The 17,583-nt window shown below is 51.9% G+C and overlaps 5 protein-coding genes across 5 annotated transcripts; 3 read left to right on the top strand and 2 right to left on the bottom strand.

The window, feature by feature from the left end:
- Positions 1–999: 999 nt before the first annotated feature.
- On the top strand, positions 1,000–2,057 carry ASPACDRAFT_64631 (uncharacterized protein; the record flags this gene model as incomplete). The annotated part of the gene is made up of 5 exons (XM_020204014.1): positions 1,000–1,023; positions 1,080–1,321; positions 1,375–1,392; positions 1,459–1,772; positions 1,828–2,057. The coding sequence occupies 5 exons, from the start codon at positions 1,000–1,002 to the stop codon at positions 2,055–2,057; spliced, it is 828 nt and encodes a 275-aa protein (XP_020051351.1).
- Positions 2,058–2,404: 347 nt separating this feature from the next.
- Positions 2,405–3,758, bottom strand: ASPACDRAFT_127490 (cupin domain-containing protein). Its single transcript, XM_020197027.1, has one exon. The coding sequence runs from the start codon at positions 3,648–3,650 to the stop codon at positions 2,589–2,591; it is 1,062 nt and encodes a 353-aa protein (XP_020051350.1). The 5' UTR covers positions 3,651–3,758; the 3' UTR covers positions 2,405–2,588.
- A 5,775-nt stretch (positions 3,759–9,533) lies between these two features.
- On the top strand, positions 9,534–11,163 carry ASPACDRAFT_55380 (flavin-containing monooxygenase; the record flags this gene model as incomplete). Its single annotated transcript, XM_020202986.1, has 2 exons — positions 9,534–10,991; positions 11,029–11,163. 2 exons carry the CDS (start codon positions 9,534–9,536, stop codon positions 11,161–11,163), a joined length of 1,593 nt encoding a protein of 530 aa, XP_020051349.1.
- Positions 11,164–12,592: 1,429 nt separating this feature from the next.
- Positions 12,593–13,821, top strand: ASPACDRAFT_1860396 (alpha/beta fold hydrolase; the record flags this gene model as incomplete). Its single annotated transcript, XM_020197736.1, has 3 exons — positions 12,593–12,924; positions 12,980–13,675; positions 13,743–13,821. The coding sequence occupies 3 exons, from the start codon at positions 12,593–12,595 to the stop codon at positions 13,819–13,821; spliced, it is 1,107 nt and encodes a 368-aa protein (XP_020051348.1).
- Positions 13,822–14,690: 869 nt separating this feature from the next.
- Positions 14,691–16,002, bottom strand: ASPACDRAFT_36925 (glycoside hydrolase family 28 protein; the record flags this gene model as incomplete). Its single annotated transcript, XM_020200261.1, has 4 exons — positions 14,691–15,022; positions 15,075–15,204; positions 15,257–15,682; positions 15,736–16,002. 4 exons carry the CDS (start codon positions 16,000–16,002, stop codon positions 14,691–14,693), a joined length of 1,155 nt encoding a protein of 384 aa, XP_020051347.1.
- Between the last annotated feature and the right edge of the window lie 1,581 nt (positions 16,003–17,583).

Here is a 17,583-nt window from a genome sequence, read left to right as displayed (position 1 = left end):
GCGGGAGCGGATAGGGCTCTTCAGTCTACCTACCATCCTGAAACGGACCCCATATCGAAGAAGGCTTTGCCAGCTAATAGAAACTAGCTTGACTATGTTACATTGTTGCCCGTCGCTAGTTTACTACTTAAGTCACGAACACCTCTTTGAGGACCCGATTCGTCCACTTGAGAGAGTTATTATCGTGAGCAACCGGCACCTAGCAATTTGTGTGTCCACGAGGTCGGGCCTCCTAGGTCAAACTGAACCCCTTCTGCCCTATACCAATCTGAACTCTGTGAGTGCTTTCATTTCATATCCGCGGCTCGCGCATCGCAACTCCAGAAATGCACTTCCAATGTTACCTGTAACAAGCTGCTATTTAGCTGCACAGCCTCATTGTGACACTGCTGTCCTAGTGAACTGTGGCATTTGGGCCCCGATCACCCAGTTGGGAGTTAGTAGACTTGTTACATCTTTTTTCTGAATAAGCGCGAATATTAAGTTCTTCAGGAGATATTGTCCGACGACCTAGAGTTGCTCCATTATCTCCTTCATGGAGATTAAGGGTGTTCATGACCCGCCGAACCCTTGTTCACATCACACAATCCATCGTGAGTCTTTGCCGCGTGAATCTTTAAAGGCAATCAAGGCTCCACTCCCTACTTCTAAGCTCCCTCCAAGGGATCTAATGCCCGTCGAGTTGTTCCTGCCAACCAACACCGATGTTTCATCATTCCTAATGATATCTCGGCATTTTCACTTATGATCATGAATCACGTCTGGACTGCGCAGTATAAGAAGGGTGGGATGCTTGGTCACTGAGTATGTCTGGCATCAAGCGAGCAGATTCAAAATCTCGAGCCGATTTCGACTCAGCCATTCCTTCTTTGCTCTTTTCGAAGCTATCAAGTAGCTTAATCACACTCCTTTACAGCAGCAGCACATCCGACTGTCACTCATTCCTTACTTCAAATCGTGATTTACTCTCTGTTTAAGCCTTGAGCACTGCATTTGAAAATGCGTTGGACACAGATCCTTAGCGTGAGCAAAGGGAACGCATTCCCCATCCCCATACCAGACCTAATTTCTGTGAATAGTTTATGGCAGCCGGTTCCCTGGCTGGAATTACTACTGCAGCTCCGGTGGGAGATCGCAACGTCGAACTCGCTGAGCGCGACGATAGCCTGAGCTCCCGGTCTACCAGTGCGACGGTGACTGTCAGCGGGCTGGCAGTTACCTCTATCAATAACAAGGATGGCAAAGGGGCTGGCAAGGACTCCTACACTATGTACACCGGGGATGGTTCGACCAGCGCTGGTTGGCCCGCCCAGTCTGAGTGGTAAGCCTGTCCTCAACGCTGGATCAATGTGCCCGTGTTAACCGTTCCTCTAGGGTCTCGTTCGAGAACATGTAAGCCAATCCACCCATGCCTACCGGAAATGTTCTCGCAATAGCCAGCTAACAAAACCTTGAAAGGTGGAGTGCCAACAAGGCCACCATCGGCAAGTCCTGTGCTCAGTTCGGAGTGGCCGACAACTCCGCGACTGAGACCCAGGAGTTGTACGATGCGATCCAGGAGGTGGCGACCAGCTCGAAGGTTGACCACCGGTTTATCCTGGCGGTGGTAATGCAGGAGTCTAAGGGTTGTGTGCGGGCCCCGACCTCGACGTACAGTGTCAGCAACCCCGGGCTGATGCAAAGCTACAAGGGCACTGGGACCTGCAACAACGGGGGCAGCGTAAAGAACCCCTGCCCCAAAACGGAGATCGTGCAGATGATCAAGGATGGAGGTATGTTTCTCGCATCGGCCATGTCTCTCTAGGTGACCCAGCTAATGCCTTGCAGCTATTGGAACCAGCGACGCTGATGGATATGGTCTCGCCTCGCTGCTCGACAAGTCTGCCCGGACCAATGCTGCGGGCTTCTATCGTGCGGCCAGAATGTACAACTCGGGAGCCTGGTCCATCCCGTCTTCTGGTAATCTGAGTGGGGCTGGGGCGACGGCTTGCTACGCTTCTGATATTGCTAATCGCTTGACTGGGTGGGTGGGTGCCGCCACCAAGTGCACTGCCTGAGTATGGGATTCGGGTGTGTGAGCTGTAGTGCAGTGGGGGTGTCATAATTCGGTCTATGTATTAGTTATACAATCTGCTGTTCCCGTTCCTTATCCTATCACACTATCACATGCCCTATATATATACCATTTTTCTAAATCTATAGCACCACCTAATAATCAGCGCTATGCAGGCTATGAAGGGTCTGACTCAGCAATGCATGCACAATTTCCCCTCTCGGAGACGCCCGTTGCCAATGACTTGTTTCTTCGGATCGTCTCTGCATTTCGACACTGATCGGGCTGCAATCGTTTTCGAAAAGTCCTAGAGAAGGGCCACAGCCTGCCCTATTTGCAACCGGAGATCTTGGTGGAGGAAGTACAGTGGGTGGTGGATCAATTGAAAGGGAGAGTACCAGGACATTGACGGAGATGGCAAGGTATGTTTCTTATTTGACGTAGACTCTATGCACTACACTCATTATGTGAGGTGTTTCACCTATATTACTAATGAAACATTCCTTCGAGGTGCTGTTCCCACTCAGCCAAGGCCTCACAGCTTGGGTTTCACTGGATCCACCTCGTTGCGCTTCTTCACAATTAGAGGATCTTTTGGGGTGTGAGGGAATTTGGGGAGGTTCTTGACATCCACCCCAAGGGTGGCAGCCATACTCTCCGGCGTCAACAAGGTGGCAGCATTCCGGTAGCCCACGTCTTGAGGCATGGGCTGATCGAAGAAGATCAAGAAGTGGATTTTACCATCTCCCACTGCCTCAATCTGATGCGGGTAGGCCACAGGGATGTAGTACACATCACCGGGCTTCAGGATATAAGTATCGACTGACCCGTCGGGGTCCATGACCGACATGCGCCCCGTACCCTCAGCCACGTATCCCATCTCGGCCGTCGACGGATGCCAGTGCGGCTCCCGCATGCCGTCCTCCTCTACTCGCAGAGAATACATGGACATGTTGGGCAGGGCGGGCCAAAACTGACTCTTTGCTGTTCGTGCGGTGCCAAAATCATGGGAAGTGGGTGGCGTCATTCCTTCGACGTCGAACTTGTGGCGGTTGGGCAGGAGAGCAGTACGAGGCAGATCGACCTCTCCCTGCCGGCGGACCATATACTTGGTCTGCGTATCCCGGGCGATGTTCTTCCAGTCAGACGCGTGGTGGTCGTAGGTGTTGCCCAGGACCGTATCGCTCATCGCCCCCAGGGAGGCGGCGAGGGAGAAATCCGTCGGGCGCTCGTGGCGAAAACAGATAATCATCTCTGCTTCACCTTCGCCGATGTTCTCGATGTGATGCAGCGAGCCGGACTCCACAAAAAACATCTCCCCCCGGTTCAGGGTGAACACAGAAAATTCGTTACCGCTGTCGAGGATGGAGATGAGAACTTTGCCGTGCAAGCAGTAGGCCAGTTCGTTGGCGTTGGCGTGCCAATGGGGCTCACGGATCGCATTGTGCGCCAGACGTAGACGCTTGACGGACAGGTTCTTGAGGATGGGGAGATCGTCGGCAGTGATAGCTTGGATGGAGCCCAGCTCGGAGTGGTAATGCGGTTTCTTGTGCAGGAGAGAGGCCACGTGGGGCGAGCTATCGGAGGTTGTTGCCATCTGGACTTGTGTAGAGGATGATATGAAGTGGAAATTGATGGTCTGTTGAGCGAGTCCAGGACCTACCGATTAATCGTTTTATATGCCGATGAGCCGAGCACTGACGACAGGCTAATGACATCATGTTAGTGGCAGTCATGCCGGTTGAAAGAAGTCTCCGAAGTGTGCCTTGGGTAAAGATTGCACAAGCCTCGTGTTCGGGACCTAGCTAAGGCTGCTAACGCGTCTGCCTGATCAAGCTTTCCCGTTAAGTCTGCCAGAAATATTGGTTTGATTTCCCATCCAGATTGGCGAGCGGACCAGGGAAGTGGGGCCTGTGCCTTGTAGGGCTGAAAGCCCCGGTTTTCCGAGTGGACCAAAATCCGTCATCCCTCCTTGTAGGGCTTTCCACGAGTATGACATAACTCAACCCCCTGCCACCAGTCCTTCCTATCTTACAGATACGTCATGGGCTTTCTGAGAACCGTTCACGTGCAGTCGGCCTTCCGGTCGCAGGATCAGCCATCCAAGAACAGACTAGGTCCCTCTCAAGCAAGTTCGCTGCGTACCGTGTGTCCAATAATCAAGGCCAACTTATTTTTTTCATCATCGATCACCAAATTAAGCTTCTAGACTGACACCCTGAAAGAGGTCGTAGTCGCCAATTCCTCAGGGAAGTCTCCGGTTTTGCCGTGATATCCGGAGTGGGGGAAAACGGGTGCGCGACATGCGTTTATGCACAACGCAAACTGAGATCGCAGCTCGTCTGATTACGAATAACAACACATCAAAAAGATGGAGATTCTCTATTCTCCCGATATTAGGATCCACGTGGAAAGAGCATCAGAACTCGTTTCCACCACTAAATATACATTGAACTCGAATTCATGGCCAGCACACGACTGGGTTAGTAAGGTTGATGAGTTATGCATTCATACTGACTCATCCAGAAGATATGCTTGCACATAAATCCATATCGATACTAAGCAGTAACCTAAACGAATAGCAGATCTACAAACGGCCATGAAGATGAGGACAGGGTCTTGATAACCGTAGAAGAGAACGCAACTGCAGGAGAAAATGAGAATATGATCTTAACCACGAGTGTCAAACCCCTACCACGGCTTCGTACTGCTTCGTACTGCTGGTTTGGTGATCGGGTTTCAATCGGACACGTCCATTCAGTGCCTGCGGGGATACTATCTTGAACTGCCAGTCGAGTTCCGAGCCCGACAAACCTGGCCAGGCCATGGGGTCTGTAATACGAGGGTCGGTTGTTCGGTCAGGAACACTTTCCAACACCAAAACAGACACCGAGGGGTCCTCCGATAGGCGATTCGCTACCACCAGGCCTGAGGTGCCCCACCGACGATGATGTAGTCGGCTAGCTTGAGAAGAGGTGAAGTTGAATCCATGATGCCGTTGCGAGGGGCAATGTATCGGTGTGATTTGATAGGTGTTTCAAGCAAGTATACGCAAGTGCGCTGGTGAGTACAATGGTTTAGGGCCAAAGCAGCCTTCTGCCGCCACATTCTTATATACCTGATCTCAATCACACCCAACATTTCCCCAACGCGATGACTGGCCAGTCAATGAAGAGTCACCAACCACAAACACCACAAGCGCCGAGCTAAGGCATCCGCCACAGCTGATTATTTGAAGAAGAAAAGCTGCAGCCCCACGCACATCGCCATCCCCAAGCGAGCGAACAAACCGCCGGCCCATGGTGGGAGCTCCCAACATGAGGTGGTAAGCCGGATCAGGCAACTTTCCTGCCCTACAGTAGGTACGCCCAGCCACCAATTCTGCGCCAGAGTGAGGGAAATGGCGGCTAACAGCAGCTGCCGGAATGCGTTTTACGGGGATGGGACGCCATGGCTTGTTAATTTTGTCTTCTTGCACTGGCTCGAGTAATCGCTGGTTGACCGGATCGAAAATAAGCATCTGCTCGGGCTTGGGATTCAAAATCCAACTGATATTCCCTCTAGTGTGGTTGCTCCCCTGGCCTGGCGCCTACGCATAATCCTGGATGAGACGACCAACATCGACTTTGTCTACAGGTTGTTTCCCGTCGCTCTCGTGAGATTCTTGGAGTTTTGGCTGATGATGATAATTGTTTGTTTGTCTGTCCCAGTTTCCTTGTGATTGTTTTTACGTTGAGCCCTGTTTGTATCGCATTTTGGCTCCTGTGGGAGTGCAGAGGCACCACCACTGGCAGCACACCTTCGGAAAGCTCGATACACCTTCGGAAGCAAGCCAGTCAGCTGGCATGAGGATGAGCTGAAAGTCAAGGCACGGGGAAAGACAAACAGTGTGTGTTCACCTATACAAGGGTAGGAAAATCTCTTGGGTGACGACTCGCAGACAGACAGCGTTAATGTATGTGGTAAAAAGGAGTTTCGGGGGCGTGAATCCCCATTCAAAGCTGCGAACACGTTTTGCAGCCAACCATCAAGGGTGGCTGGGCCCAGACCGATATTGTGGACCCCACTGGCGCTAAATGGCACAACAATCGCTTCACAGCAACCGTATCCGGTTGACGCCGCGCGTATCCTATTGAAGGGATCTGCGTAGTCCAGTCCCAGACCTTGGAGAGTATTGTACCATTTAGGTAGCTGAGGGGCCTGTAGTTCGCTGGTATCGATTGTGGCGCTGGGTATAGCTGTCCCAGTCCACTAGCCATGCTCAGGACTTTGGTCCACAGACCCCCGGCAATTTCTGACAACAGTAATTTTATCGACATACGAAGAATGATGAACTCGGCCCGGCGAGCCAGGTCTTCCCCCGCCAGCTCATATGACGGTCGTAACGAAAGCATAATTTCCACTGGGGACCCTGAATCTGGGATTGTCAGGGATCTACCGATTGAAACCCGAGTGAGTCTCATCTAGCATGCACCTGTATCGCCTTCGGAGTGTGCAGTTAACAAGTTCGACCCTGTATTATATGCTACACAAAGCTACCCGGCAGCGGGAAACATGATCTATTTGTGAACCTGATGCCTTCCGAGCCATAAGTGCGCGAAGAATCTAATGAGGTTCTTCCAACAAGTTTTCAGCATGCTTGATTCAGGAATCTGACTTCCCAGTAGCACGTGTGGAGCCTCTGGTTGATTGCGGTAGTTTCGACTCGGCCGACCTTTATGCCAGTAGGCATGGAATGATCCTATGGGTACGGAGGTAGATCCGAGGGATATTGTACTGGGTGGCTGGCTGCTTCCAAACCGCTGTTTACTGCCTCAACATTGATGCCGATTCTACGCGTGAAAAGGTTAGAAGTAAGATAATAGAATGGTCGAGTTGCTGGCTGATTGCGCAACAATGTCCGGATGTACAGAACATCTTTCTTGCCCGTCTGTATGATCTGCTTGAGTGGCCCCTTCACCGCTCCATTTGTGCAAGACACATGCTGGTTGGTGGATGATCTCGATCTCATATGAGCTCGGGGGCTCCGTAGATGCATAATCATCCACCGAGTATCGTATCCGGCCCGATTCACAGTGTGTTGTGGTGGAGAGGGCTTCCCGCCGGCAGTTCTGCGTGTGCCCCTCTTTAGACCCTGGTCCGGCTCTCTACATGATCTCAAGCCTTAAAAGCCTTAAGCAGAAGATAACTACCCCGCTTTGAAGTCTGCCTATTAACTGTTTTCATGAGTTTGTCCCAATGTAACTACACTTCGCGAGAGTGTGTGACAGTGGCGACATTAAAACGGTGTCAGCCAGCCTTGTCAAAAAGAGCGCAGGCGCGGATTGCGGACACTGTGGGTGATGGGAGTGTAAATCTCTGCATTTCCGATGACACGCGCGATGTAGTGAGATCTACCTCCGGGCCCTCAGAATCAACTGACTGCCACGAAGTAGCAGGATCTTGTCACCAGATCTTTCAAGTGATCATTTGTGGGCAGGCATAGTCAAGAATCTCCGAGGACTAGCACTTTTGCCCAGAGACCATTAACCGCGTTTCGCGCTACACATTTGCTAGCCAACTATCTTACAAACTCCATCTCTTGAAAGCGAGAGGCGACAGTTAATACAGCATTCAACATGCCTGGCCGACCGAGCTAAATGCGAACCATGCCACAGCTTGATGAGATGCCTCAAGAGTTCGAGTGGTTCCACACACAACCTTTCGGGATGTTCATACTATCTCAGAAGACATAGCTGGACTCCTGGCGATCACGTGTGCCTGCACCTACACTTCTGACACCGGACAATGCATTCGTCGGGATCAACCGAGCACCGAAATTCAGCATCACAGCTCATGTTCCTGCAGCAGGATGTGCTGTTTAGTATTTCAAAACACTGCTCCATGCGAAAACATCGTCCGACCGTCTCCTCATGCCGACGTTCCTCCTCCAGAAGTTCAGCATCCTTGTTCGACACAACACACCTTAGTGTTCCAATCTGTTCCAATAAGCGATCCATTCTCTCCAGGCATCCATGCATTAGTCTGATAGAAAAGCCAATCATGAAGTCAGAGGACTTGAACTCGTCCATCAGGATGACAGTAGGTAGTTCCCTGGCAGTCGCCGCAGCCAAGAGGTCAAGCAACCCCTCGTTTGCTGTACAACTTAGGGCAAGTTGAATTGCGGCGGGGAGACTTGCGACCCAGGACTTATCATTCTCAGAGCTCTGGAGCAGGTGCCTAATTTTGGCATTTGTAGCAGTCACGAGTCCATCGATCTGATAATAATCACCAATGGAGTTGACTCGAATATGGTCAAGGATAAGTGTGGCGGTATCTGGGCTCGTGGATGATGGTGATTGGACATCGCAAGGGGTCTCGAAAACGGCTATGGCGTTATTATTTGTTGGCAGGCTGTCATACCCGCCAGTGTAGAGATACTCAACCAGAGCCTTCACAGTCCTGGGCTGGAAGCCGTCCATGTCGATGGTAGCAGATTGGGATTCCTGGATAAGTCCGGGCTCATTAGCCTAATATCTTTGACACTCCCCGGGAGCAAAAATAGTACCTGAAAGTTCCCCTCCACGGCTGCTCTGATTGGAGGAGACTGCAGGCAAACAATGGCCTTGTGAACATTGAAGTACTGTGCATTGCAGACAAACTGGAGGTCACTAAATTCGCCTGAACTCATAATCCGAGCTATGGTACTTTGCAGGTCCAAGCTATGGTTACCGGTCGTGTAAGCCATTTGCGCTGGAGTGAGGAGTCAGTAATCGCGCAATGCTTCTATGAAGGATCAGGCTAGATGAGCTTTGGAAGGGAGCTCTGGTTTTTGTTGGGACATATATAGAGGGGTATCGACCGATCTGACTCGGAGTGCAGGCCCGATAAGTGAAGAAAGGATTTCGTCACAACCTCGTGATGCCGAACATCGTCATATCTTACCCGGGATGTACGAGGTCGGAGAAAAGCCATAGTATACTCACGATACTCCGTTGTGTTTAGGGGCTATTTCTCACCCCGCCATATGCCGCCAGTCACCCCCTTTGGGGGTTATTCTTAGAATTATCAACCCGACCGCTACCTCTCTCATAACTCAGTCACGATCACGATGTCCGAAAGTTGATCACAAGGGAACACTACGCCTCAGTGTTTCTAGCCATCGTTGGCGCCGTCTTCGATGATGCGTCCGTCAGCCTTGCCGAGCAGAGCGCAGGCACTGTTTGCCGTGGCAGTTTGGCCGTGGAGAGTACGGCTTGCCCCGCAGTGCATTAGCTCTAACTACCCGACGAATAAGCCATGCCAATTGTATGGGCAGCGATCCTTCCAAAGTATGATAGGATCTCGGACATATTTTCTCACTGCGGTACTCTCATTTAGAATTTTCTTATATATCATTCCCTATCCACCCCGCCAGCTTACAACGGCGTGAAGTATTCATACCTGAGATCTCTCCGGCTATTCATCGCGCTAAGTCATCCTCATAACCGAGATCTAAAAAATGCCCACGAATAACCCCAGCTACGACATTGTCATCATCGGCGCCGGATTTTCGGGCGTTAACCTCCTCTACAGTCTCCGCAAACTAGGATACACCTGTCGGATCTACGAGTCGGGCACCGACCTCGGCGGCGTGTGGCACTGGAATACTTACCCAGGTTGCCGAGTCGATACACCGGGCTTCATCTACCAACTATCCATCCCGGAAGTCTCGGAGACCTGGTCATTCACCGAGAAGTATCCCCCTGCGGAAGAGCTAAGGGCGTACTTCACGCATGTAGATCAGGTGCTTGGGATCAAGCAGGACGTGGATTTCGAGATGACTGTGACTGGAGCCTGGTACGATGTCAATGCGGAAGGGAAGAGAAAGTGGAGGATTGAAACTGGCGATGGACGGGTCACACAGTCGCAGTTTCTCATCTCGTGTGTCGGCTTTGCCGCAGAACCATATGTCCCCGAGTTTCAGGGCCTTGAGACGTTCAAAGGAGAGGTGTGCCATTCGGCGTCTTGGCCGAAAGCTGGGATCGATGTGAAGGGGAAGAAGGTTGCAGTAATTGGAACAGGGGCGTCCGGCGTGCAGATTGTGCAGTCCTGGGCCAAGCAAGCAGAATCGCTGGTGGTATTTCAGCGGACGCGGAATTTGGCTCTCCCTATGCGGCAGCACACTTTCCCCGTCACGGGGCTAAATGCGCTCAAGGAGGATGCACCACTCACCTTCGCGCAGCGAGAGAAGACATTCAGCGGGTATCTGGATCAGCCGAGTCCGCACGCAACCTTTGACGTCCCATCGGAGAAACGCGAGGCGCTTTTTGAGGATCTATACAACCGAGGGGGGTTCGCCTTCCTGCTCAGCGGCTATAGCGACCTATTGACGAACGAAAAGGCCAACCGACAGGCTTATGGGTTTTGGGCGAAGAAGACACGAGCGAGGATAGCCGACCCCTCAAGGAGAGATATCCTGGCCCCTCTTGAGCCGCCACTCCCGATCGGTGCCAAAAGATCGTGCTTCGAGCATGATTATTACGAGATGTTCAACAGACCAAATGTGGATTTGGTGAACGTGCGCGAGGCTGGTCACGGTCTTGCAGCTATCAAGCCACACGGGGACGAGATCCAAGACAGTGGATTTTATCCTGTTGACGCAATTGCCTTTGCGACGGGCTTCAACAGCTTCACTGGTAGTTTAACCCGCATTGCTGGGCTTCGCAACACTTACGGTACCTCTCTCGCAGACGAGTGGGGTAACAACGGCGCCAGTGCATACCTGGGCATGACCTGTAAGGGGTATCCCAATATGTTCTTGTGTTATGCTGTGCATGGCCCAACAGCACTGAGCAACGGCCCGGCTTCAATTGAGATGCAGTCCCGGTGGATTGTCGACGCGATCCAAAAGATGAATGCGACTGGGTTGATCTCTATGGAACCGACAAAAGAGGCGGAGAGAAACTGGAAAGCTACGGTGGATGCAATTACGAGCAGTGACGCTGTTCCCCAAGGCGGATTCATGGTGGATTGGGGCAAACATCCCGGACAAGAAGCGGGAGATGTTGGTTTTCCCGGGAGGGCTGCCATTATACGAGGATCTGTGTCGCAAGGCTCTGCAGAACTGGGATGGGTTTATCATCCAATAAGGGCCGCTGTGCACCGGGCGTGCTGAGAATCAAATGTATCTTTGCCTTTGTTGTGGAGGGGCAAATGACGTCTGCACCTATTGGGTAGAAATACATTCTCGCTGGTTCATGGCAGGTGACGCGGTCTAGATAGGTAGGTAGGAATGGACCAGATGGCAAGAGAGCCGTTTGCGGATCTTCACTTGACGGGGGCCAGGCCGGGGAAGAGCCACGTTTTCATCCATGCGCCCGGGAGTTTTCACCTTATTTCATTCTTGGCGTAGATTGACAAATACTACCCATAATGTTGAAGGCATATCCAGACTCCGGGCTTGACCAGAACAGACCTTTCGAGTAAAACCAACGCCCCTCAGATGCTGATTGATCAAGCACCAGACAATTTCGACAATCCATGGTGCTGACTTCGCAGGTTACATGGGAACGAACAGTAAAGGTTTGTGGTGATGTGGTGAGTCTCTGGTGAGCTCCGCTGAAAAGCATGAAAAGCTATTGTGGAACAACGCAAGATTAAGCTGGAGCTATTTGCAGCGACTTATTCTCCACGTGTGCGTTGTGGACCCTTTGCAACACAGCGAGGTCAGCAGCCATATCGGACATTCCTGCATATCACCATGTCGCCCAATTCTGTCTTTGAGCCCTAGGTCGCCAAATTTATTTCAGCTGGGGTGAGTGGTCCCGATGGCCAGCAGAACTACAGTGCTTTCGACTAGAACCGAAAGTTGTTCTACCTTTGTGATGTTGGTAATGTGATACATAGACGGGGATATGCCGGGGGATGCCACCGACTTGTGCCTCCTGACCAAGACTACTCACAAGATAGTCACAAGAAATATTTAGAGGCCGCAGGGGTCGGCAGTATGTTCAAAACAATAACCCCAAAGACGCCATCAACATAAAGAGGAAGGTACCGACAGTGTACTGGGGCTGATATCGAGCTGACATTGGCTGAGGTAATCTCGGAAGCGAACGTTGTCTGGTGGATCCGAGACTAACTCAGTACTGTCCGTCAACCAGACTGGCTCCTTCGGTTATCTCCCGCCGCACTATACGAAGATGGATAATCTACATTCGACATTCTGGCAGTAGAGCAACCGGACTGAGACATTGAGAATGCCAGGGGGAGGGTGTGTTCGTGTCAGGGTGCATTGGTGCTTGTTTCGCGCCTCGTGTCAGCGGATTCGGGGTTCTTGGCACCCTAAAACACCCAATCACCGGGGATGGAACCCCAAGAAGGATTAGCACGGCATCGGGCGAGGTCGTATTAATATCAGAAGTTTCCTGACCTTTCGATCCTCATCTTTGCTGTCCTCGGCTTTCCTCGTCACTTGCTAGTGGCCTAAGCCAATCCTATAAATGGGTCCTCATAAGTTGACATGAAGAAGCGAAACTATTAACTGGCCATCTCAGCTAGTTACTTGTCGCTGCAGCTATGGCCACCGCCTCTCTCTTGTCCTTCTTTTTCCTCGCCGCTGGCTGCTGGGCGCTGCCATCGCAAGGATTGCCAGCGTGTCGAGAGGTCAAAATCCCCATCACTGTGCAGGAGCCGCGGTTCATTATTAACACCACAATCAACAACGATTGGGATGCAGCATCGTTGGTCTTTAATTTGACCCGACGCGACTCTGGCTCATCCACCGACCCTATTCCGATCTCTGGGTCTACAACCAGCCCCGTGGAGAGTAATTATACCATTGGAGGCACGCTCTGCGGCACCGGCGAGACGATTCTGGTTCTCACTCATGGTATCATCGAGTCCAAAGCGTACGTATCACATCTAACGAACAGGAGTGAAGTGCAGTAACAAATGTCTGTGCAGTTACTGGGACCCTACTTTCCCCGGGTCTGACCCATATAACTTCGTCAAGGCCGCAATTGCAGCCGGGTATTCGGTGCTGAACTACGATCGCATCGGCGTCGGTTCCTCATCCCGCGTTGACGGTCTGTTTGATGCTCAGTTCCAAGTGGAGACAGCGGTACTAAACAGTCTGGTGGACTATGCTCGCCGAATGCCGCATGTCACCAAGGTCGGGCTTGTCGGCCACAGCTACGGAAGCTATCTGGCAGCTGCATCGGCCGCCTCAGTCGCCGTGGACGCCCTCGTGCTAACCGGCTTCAGCAGCGCCTTCGACTATTTTGGGTATTTCTTGGCCGGGTCGCATCTGCGCCAGGCGCGGGCCTTGTCGCCCTCTCGGTGGGGCACGCTGGATTCGGCCTACTTGACGGCCGGTGACCAATATGCCGTGGCCTACTACGGCTTCGCTGCTCCCCACTTCGACCCGCAGGTGGCGCAGTGGGCAGCGACGGTAGAAGGAGAGCCCTTCGCGGTGGGGGAGCTCCCCTCACTGCTGGCCTCCCCGATCCAATACTCCCGCATTACTGCCCCCGTCTACCTCGTTCAGGGCCAATTCGATCTGTCCTCTTGTGGCGGCAATTGTAAGGGACAACTGGAGAACAGTCCGGCCACGTTCAACAGTTCGCGGGTGGTAAGCTGGGTGGATAATCTTCCTGCCGGGTGAGTCTCTTCTGTACAGTACACTATCCCGATATGGTTGTCTCTTACTAACCCTAACCCTCCGCAGCCACAACCTCAACCTTCACACGGTCGCACCCCAGGCCTTCCAGTTGATATTCAAATTTCTTCAAGCGCAGGGATTGTGAGGCTAGATAGGAACAGTACAGGCATATGGAGGGACAACATGCATGTAGGTGGGCCTTAAAGCGAGCGCGGGAGTCGGACAATGAAGAATCACATCTACCAAGGAATACCCCACGCGATCTATTTCTTGTGTCTCCGGTATTGCATGCATTACTGTGCCCAGATCGCTCTATCCATTCCCGTAGCCTCGATCTCTACCTTTGGCCACGCCCAAGGGTAATTTTGCACCATCTCCACGGCATTTCTCAAACGGAACCCCTCCGCAAATAGTCCAACGAGCTTGGCTTCTATTTCATGCTCTAGAGCCCTACCCACTTGATCTGAGCCACGCGGATCTGATTTGGCTACAATGCCGAGGAATGAAGGGACAGCGACGCGATAACTTGCAACTCATTGTGCTTGGGGGGGTTTGGCATTATGAGAGTAGCACCGATGTATAAAATAAAACATAGGCCACAGAACAAATGGTTCTAAGAATTTGAGACATAGATATTCTCCTCTCATGTACTCATATGACACATTCCGGATTCTCCTTGCTGTGGCCAATGGAGATGAAAAACAACCCTTTACGCACTTAGAGTGACCTGGTGGTGGCTTTCATCTCCTGAGACACCAGTCGCAGGCTGGCAACACCCTTTACTTCAAGCCGCTCTGCGATGACCAGGAAAGCCTCTGCGGGAATCACCGCGATAGTCCAAGGCTCATGAGGAGTGAGGTTGCGATGCTACGATGTTGAAGTTCACATGTAAATAAAGGCTGAAAACGAGTATGTAACTGGTAGAAGGTAGATATGTTGATAATAGGGCTGGTGGCATTTTCTGGTACGTCCACAGCCATAGCAACCAAGACTAGCATTCCAGCGGCAAGTCCCCTACAAGTCGCAGCTTATCCCGGAGGGGACATTCAAGCACTCCGAGCTGACCTTACCACCCGTGACACTCACGCTGGACCAGCTCCAGTCCGAGCAGGCGCCACTGCCGCACGCAATGTAAACCTCGGTGCAATCGTCGTCCGCACAAGTGCCAATTACGTTCTCGAGGGTGAAATCCGTGATCGGGACGCCAGTGGTTGGGGTCTTAGAGGTATCATCGTAGTTCTGCTCGATGACAATACCGTAGTCTGTGGCATCCGAGAAGGCTATCTCATGATAGGTGATGTCGCTAATGGAACCAGTGTCTCCGTAGATGGCCTTGATACGGATAGCTGAAGGACTAGTTAGCACAGGGCCCGCAGTCTGGAATGCCGAGGGAAGTACCTTGCTGAGACTTGAGAACATTGACGTCGTAGAAGGTGACGTTCTTCACCGTGTTATCATCCCGACCGCCGACGGAGCCAATGGACAGCCCATGGCCACCGGAGCACACACCGGCACTGAAGTAGATGTTCTGCAGGATGGTTAGGATTGGGTCTCTCCATAAAAGGAGGTGGGGAGTGTACCTCGCCAGAGTTGATGGCAACACAGTCATCCTGGTTGTAAACCTTCGCTCCGGTGATTGTAATGTCGGTGCTCTCTCCAATGTCGAAACCATCGGTGTTAGCAGCAAGATCATCCGTATCACCATCGGTGTTGTCAATGGTGATGTCCGTCAAAGTCAAATCGGTCGCACCATCGATACTGAAGACCTGCACCGGGGAGTTCTCGATATAGATGCTCTTGATCGTCGAGGAAGTCAAGTCGTGGGCCGCAAAGAATTTAGGCTTAGTCTTGCCACCGTTACCTCCCTCCCCGTCCCACCAGCGGCTGCCATCGCCGTTCAAAACAGCACCACTTGCGCCCTCGACGGTGATGTCGGTTCCGGACACGGAGACGAGCGGGCCCTCCCATTCTTCGTACCCAAAGGTGGTCTCGCCTTCGAAGATGACCTAATTGACTCCGTCAGCGCAGCCCTTGGTACTTTACGTCGTGCGATTCCTACGTGAGTTCCGTCGTTCAGGTCCTTCAAGTCCAGGGTGGTACCGGAGGGGACAGCCAGGGCGGACAGGTAGATGGTGGAGCAAGCCGTCTTGGACTTGCTCACTTTGGACGCTCCCTCAGAGCCTGAGAAGGTGCAAGTGGTGGCTCTCTTGTGGAGGAGGCTAGCGTCCGGCGCTTCAGTCACCATGGGGTGAGCCGGTTCCGCGGGCGCTGCATGCACTGCCACTGCTGCCAGCAGTCCGCAGGCCAATGCAAGCCGACAAACCATTTTTGTTGGTAGGAAAGAGGAAAAAGAGTGACCGAGGGTGAGCAGGTGTAAAGTGAGACTATGAAGGAGAGTGGATGTTGGTGGATAGATGGGTACAAGGGGTCAGCCTGACTCTATCTTTATACTCTTTTGGACAGCCCGCCAACCCCGACAGCTAATCTCGCTTCGGGGATGGAGGGATGTCCGCGTGGCGGAACCAGGTCCGTCCTGGAACGGCCGCACCGTTGGTGGTGCCGGATTTCGCTGCCAGATGGGGACTAGTTACAGCCTCCACTGCATGGGGAGTTACCGGGATTTCGCTATACTCAGGACCACGCCCAGGCCTTCTGCATACGCACGGCTATATTGACCGCAGTTATGAGTGGGGAATCGACATGACAACAGTCCCCGAGCGAAGCCGGCCATCAACCAGTGCCAAAGATAAGCTGAACCGGCCAAGGCTGGCAAGTTCGGCCGCAAATGCTTAGAATTATCCGGTGGAGCTCCGAGAATGCTTGATTGGGGAGAAGTGGAGATGGCCAGGATCACCGCTCAGGGGAAACCCGAACCTCCAGCTGTTTCAGCCACACTCGAGCAGAGTTGCTGCACCAATCATCGCATCAGGTAACCCCATCTCCCCGAAGCTCCTCGCTACCATAAGATCACCTATAAAGCACTTAAATATACCTGTTACTACCGACGCCCTCATAATGAACCCTGGCATGCGTCCACGGTGGTTGTTGCTCTTCCCTTTCAGGATCGGAATCTTACCCAGTACCAGTTCGGTACCGCTCCGATACCTGCACAATACGCCCTTGTCTAATGCAGGAAATGCAGGGCATTCGACATAAATTATGGAGGAATTGGGCTTGCTTATCTTAGTTACTTGGCAGACCTGACTTGCAAAGTGCCTAACAGTTTGAGAAATTCTCTTATCGATGGGTTGCGCCGTCCGAATATAAGAGCCAGCTGTGATTGGGTCAAAGCGCGGAGGTCCACAGTAGCCAGTCGCGCTGCACAGCCATTTGCGCTAAGCTCTGAAGAATTCTGCTCGTATCGAGGACTTGATAGAATTAACATTCAAAAATCATTGGACAAGAGTTAGTGGAATTCATACTTGATCACACTGATCCACGGTGAAAAGATTCCGTTATTTTGCTGAGGTCTGATCCTAAGGCATTGTTTACTCTAGTTATAAGTGTTTATAAAAATCAACCAGCTGGTGCCCTTGAACAAGACAGGTCACTCAATGGGGGCGAGCCAAGTCATACACGCTAATTTTATTTGCCTCTGAACTTGCTTATTCATGGTGCATTGGAAGCGAGAGGTCGGGGCCTAAGGTTATATGCGGAACTCTTGACAAGACAGCTGTTCGAGCCGCGGTGAGCATGGCAAGAAGTGTGAATTTTGTTGATCCCTTCTGATAGCCACAAGTTCAGAGAGAAATTATGTATGTTGGTTATTGCTAGCTGAGCTGTATGAGGATCCAGAGTATTGGGTCTCGTTATTGTTCTGATAATTTCTACAAATGGAGATCAACACTGTTAATCGGTCCTGTTTAAAAAACAATCTATACATCCCGTTTTGGGAATATACCCAGTG

The sequence above is a fragment of the Aspergillus aculeatus genome (assembly GCF_001890905.1).
Source record: "Aspergillus aculeatus ATCC 16872 unplaced genomic scaffold ASPACscaffold_22, whole genome shotgun sequence".
NCBI lineage: Eukaryota > Fungi > Ascomycota > Eurotiomycetes > Eurotiales > Aspergillaceae > Aspergillus > Aspergillus aculeatus.
The sequence above is the reverse complement of the archived record's forward strand: the minus strand, read 5'-3'. Positions and strand labels throughout refer to the sequence as shown.

Coding starts and splice junctions, on each gene's coding strand:
- ASPACDRAFT_127490 (XM_020197027.1), bottom strand. CDS start 3,650: ATGGCAACAACCTCCGATAGCTCGCCCCACGTGGCCTCTCTCCTGCAC.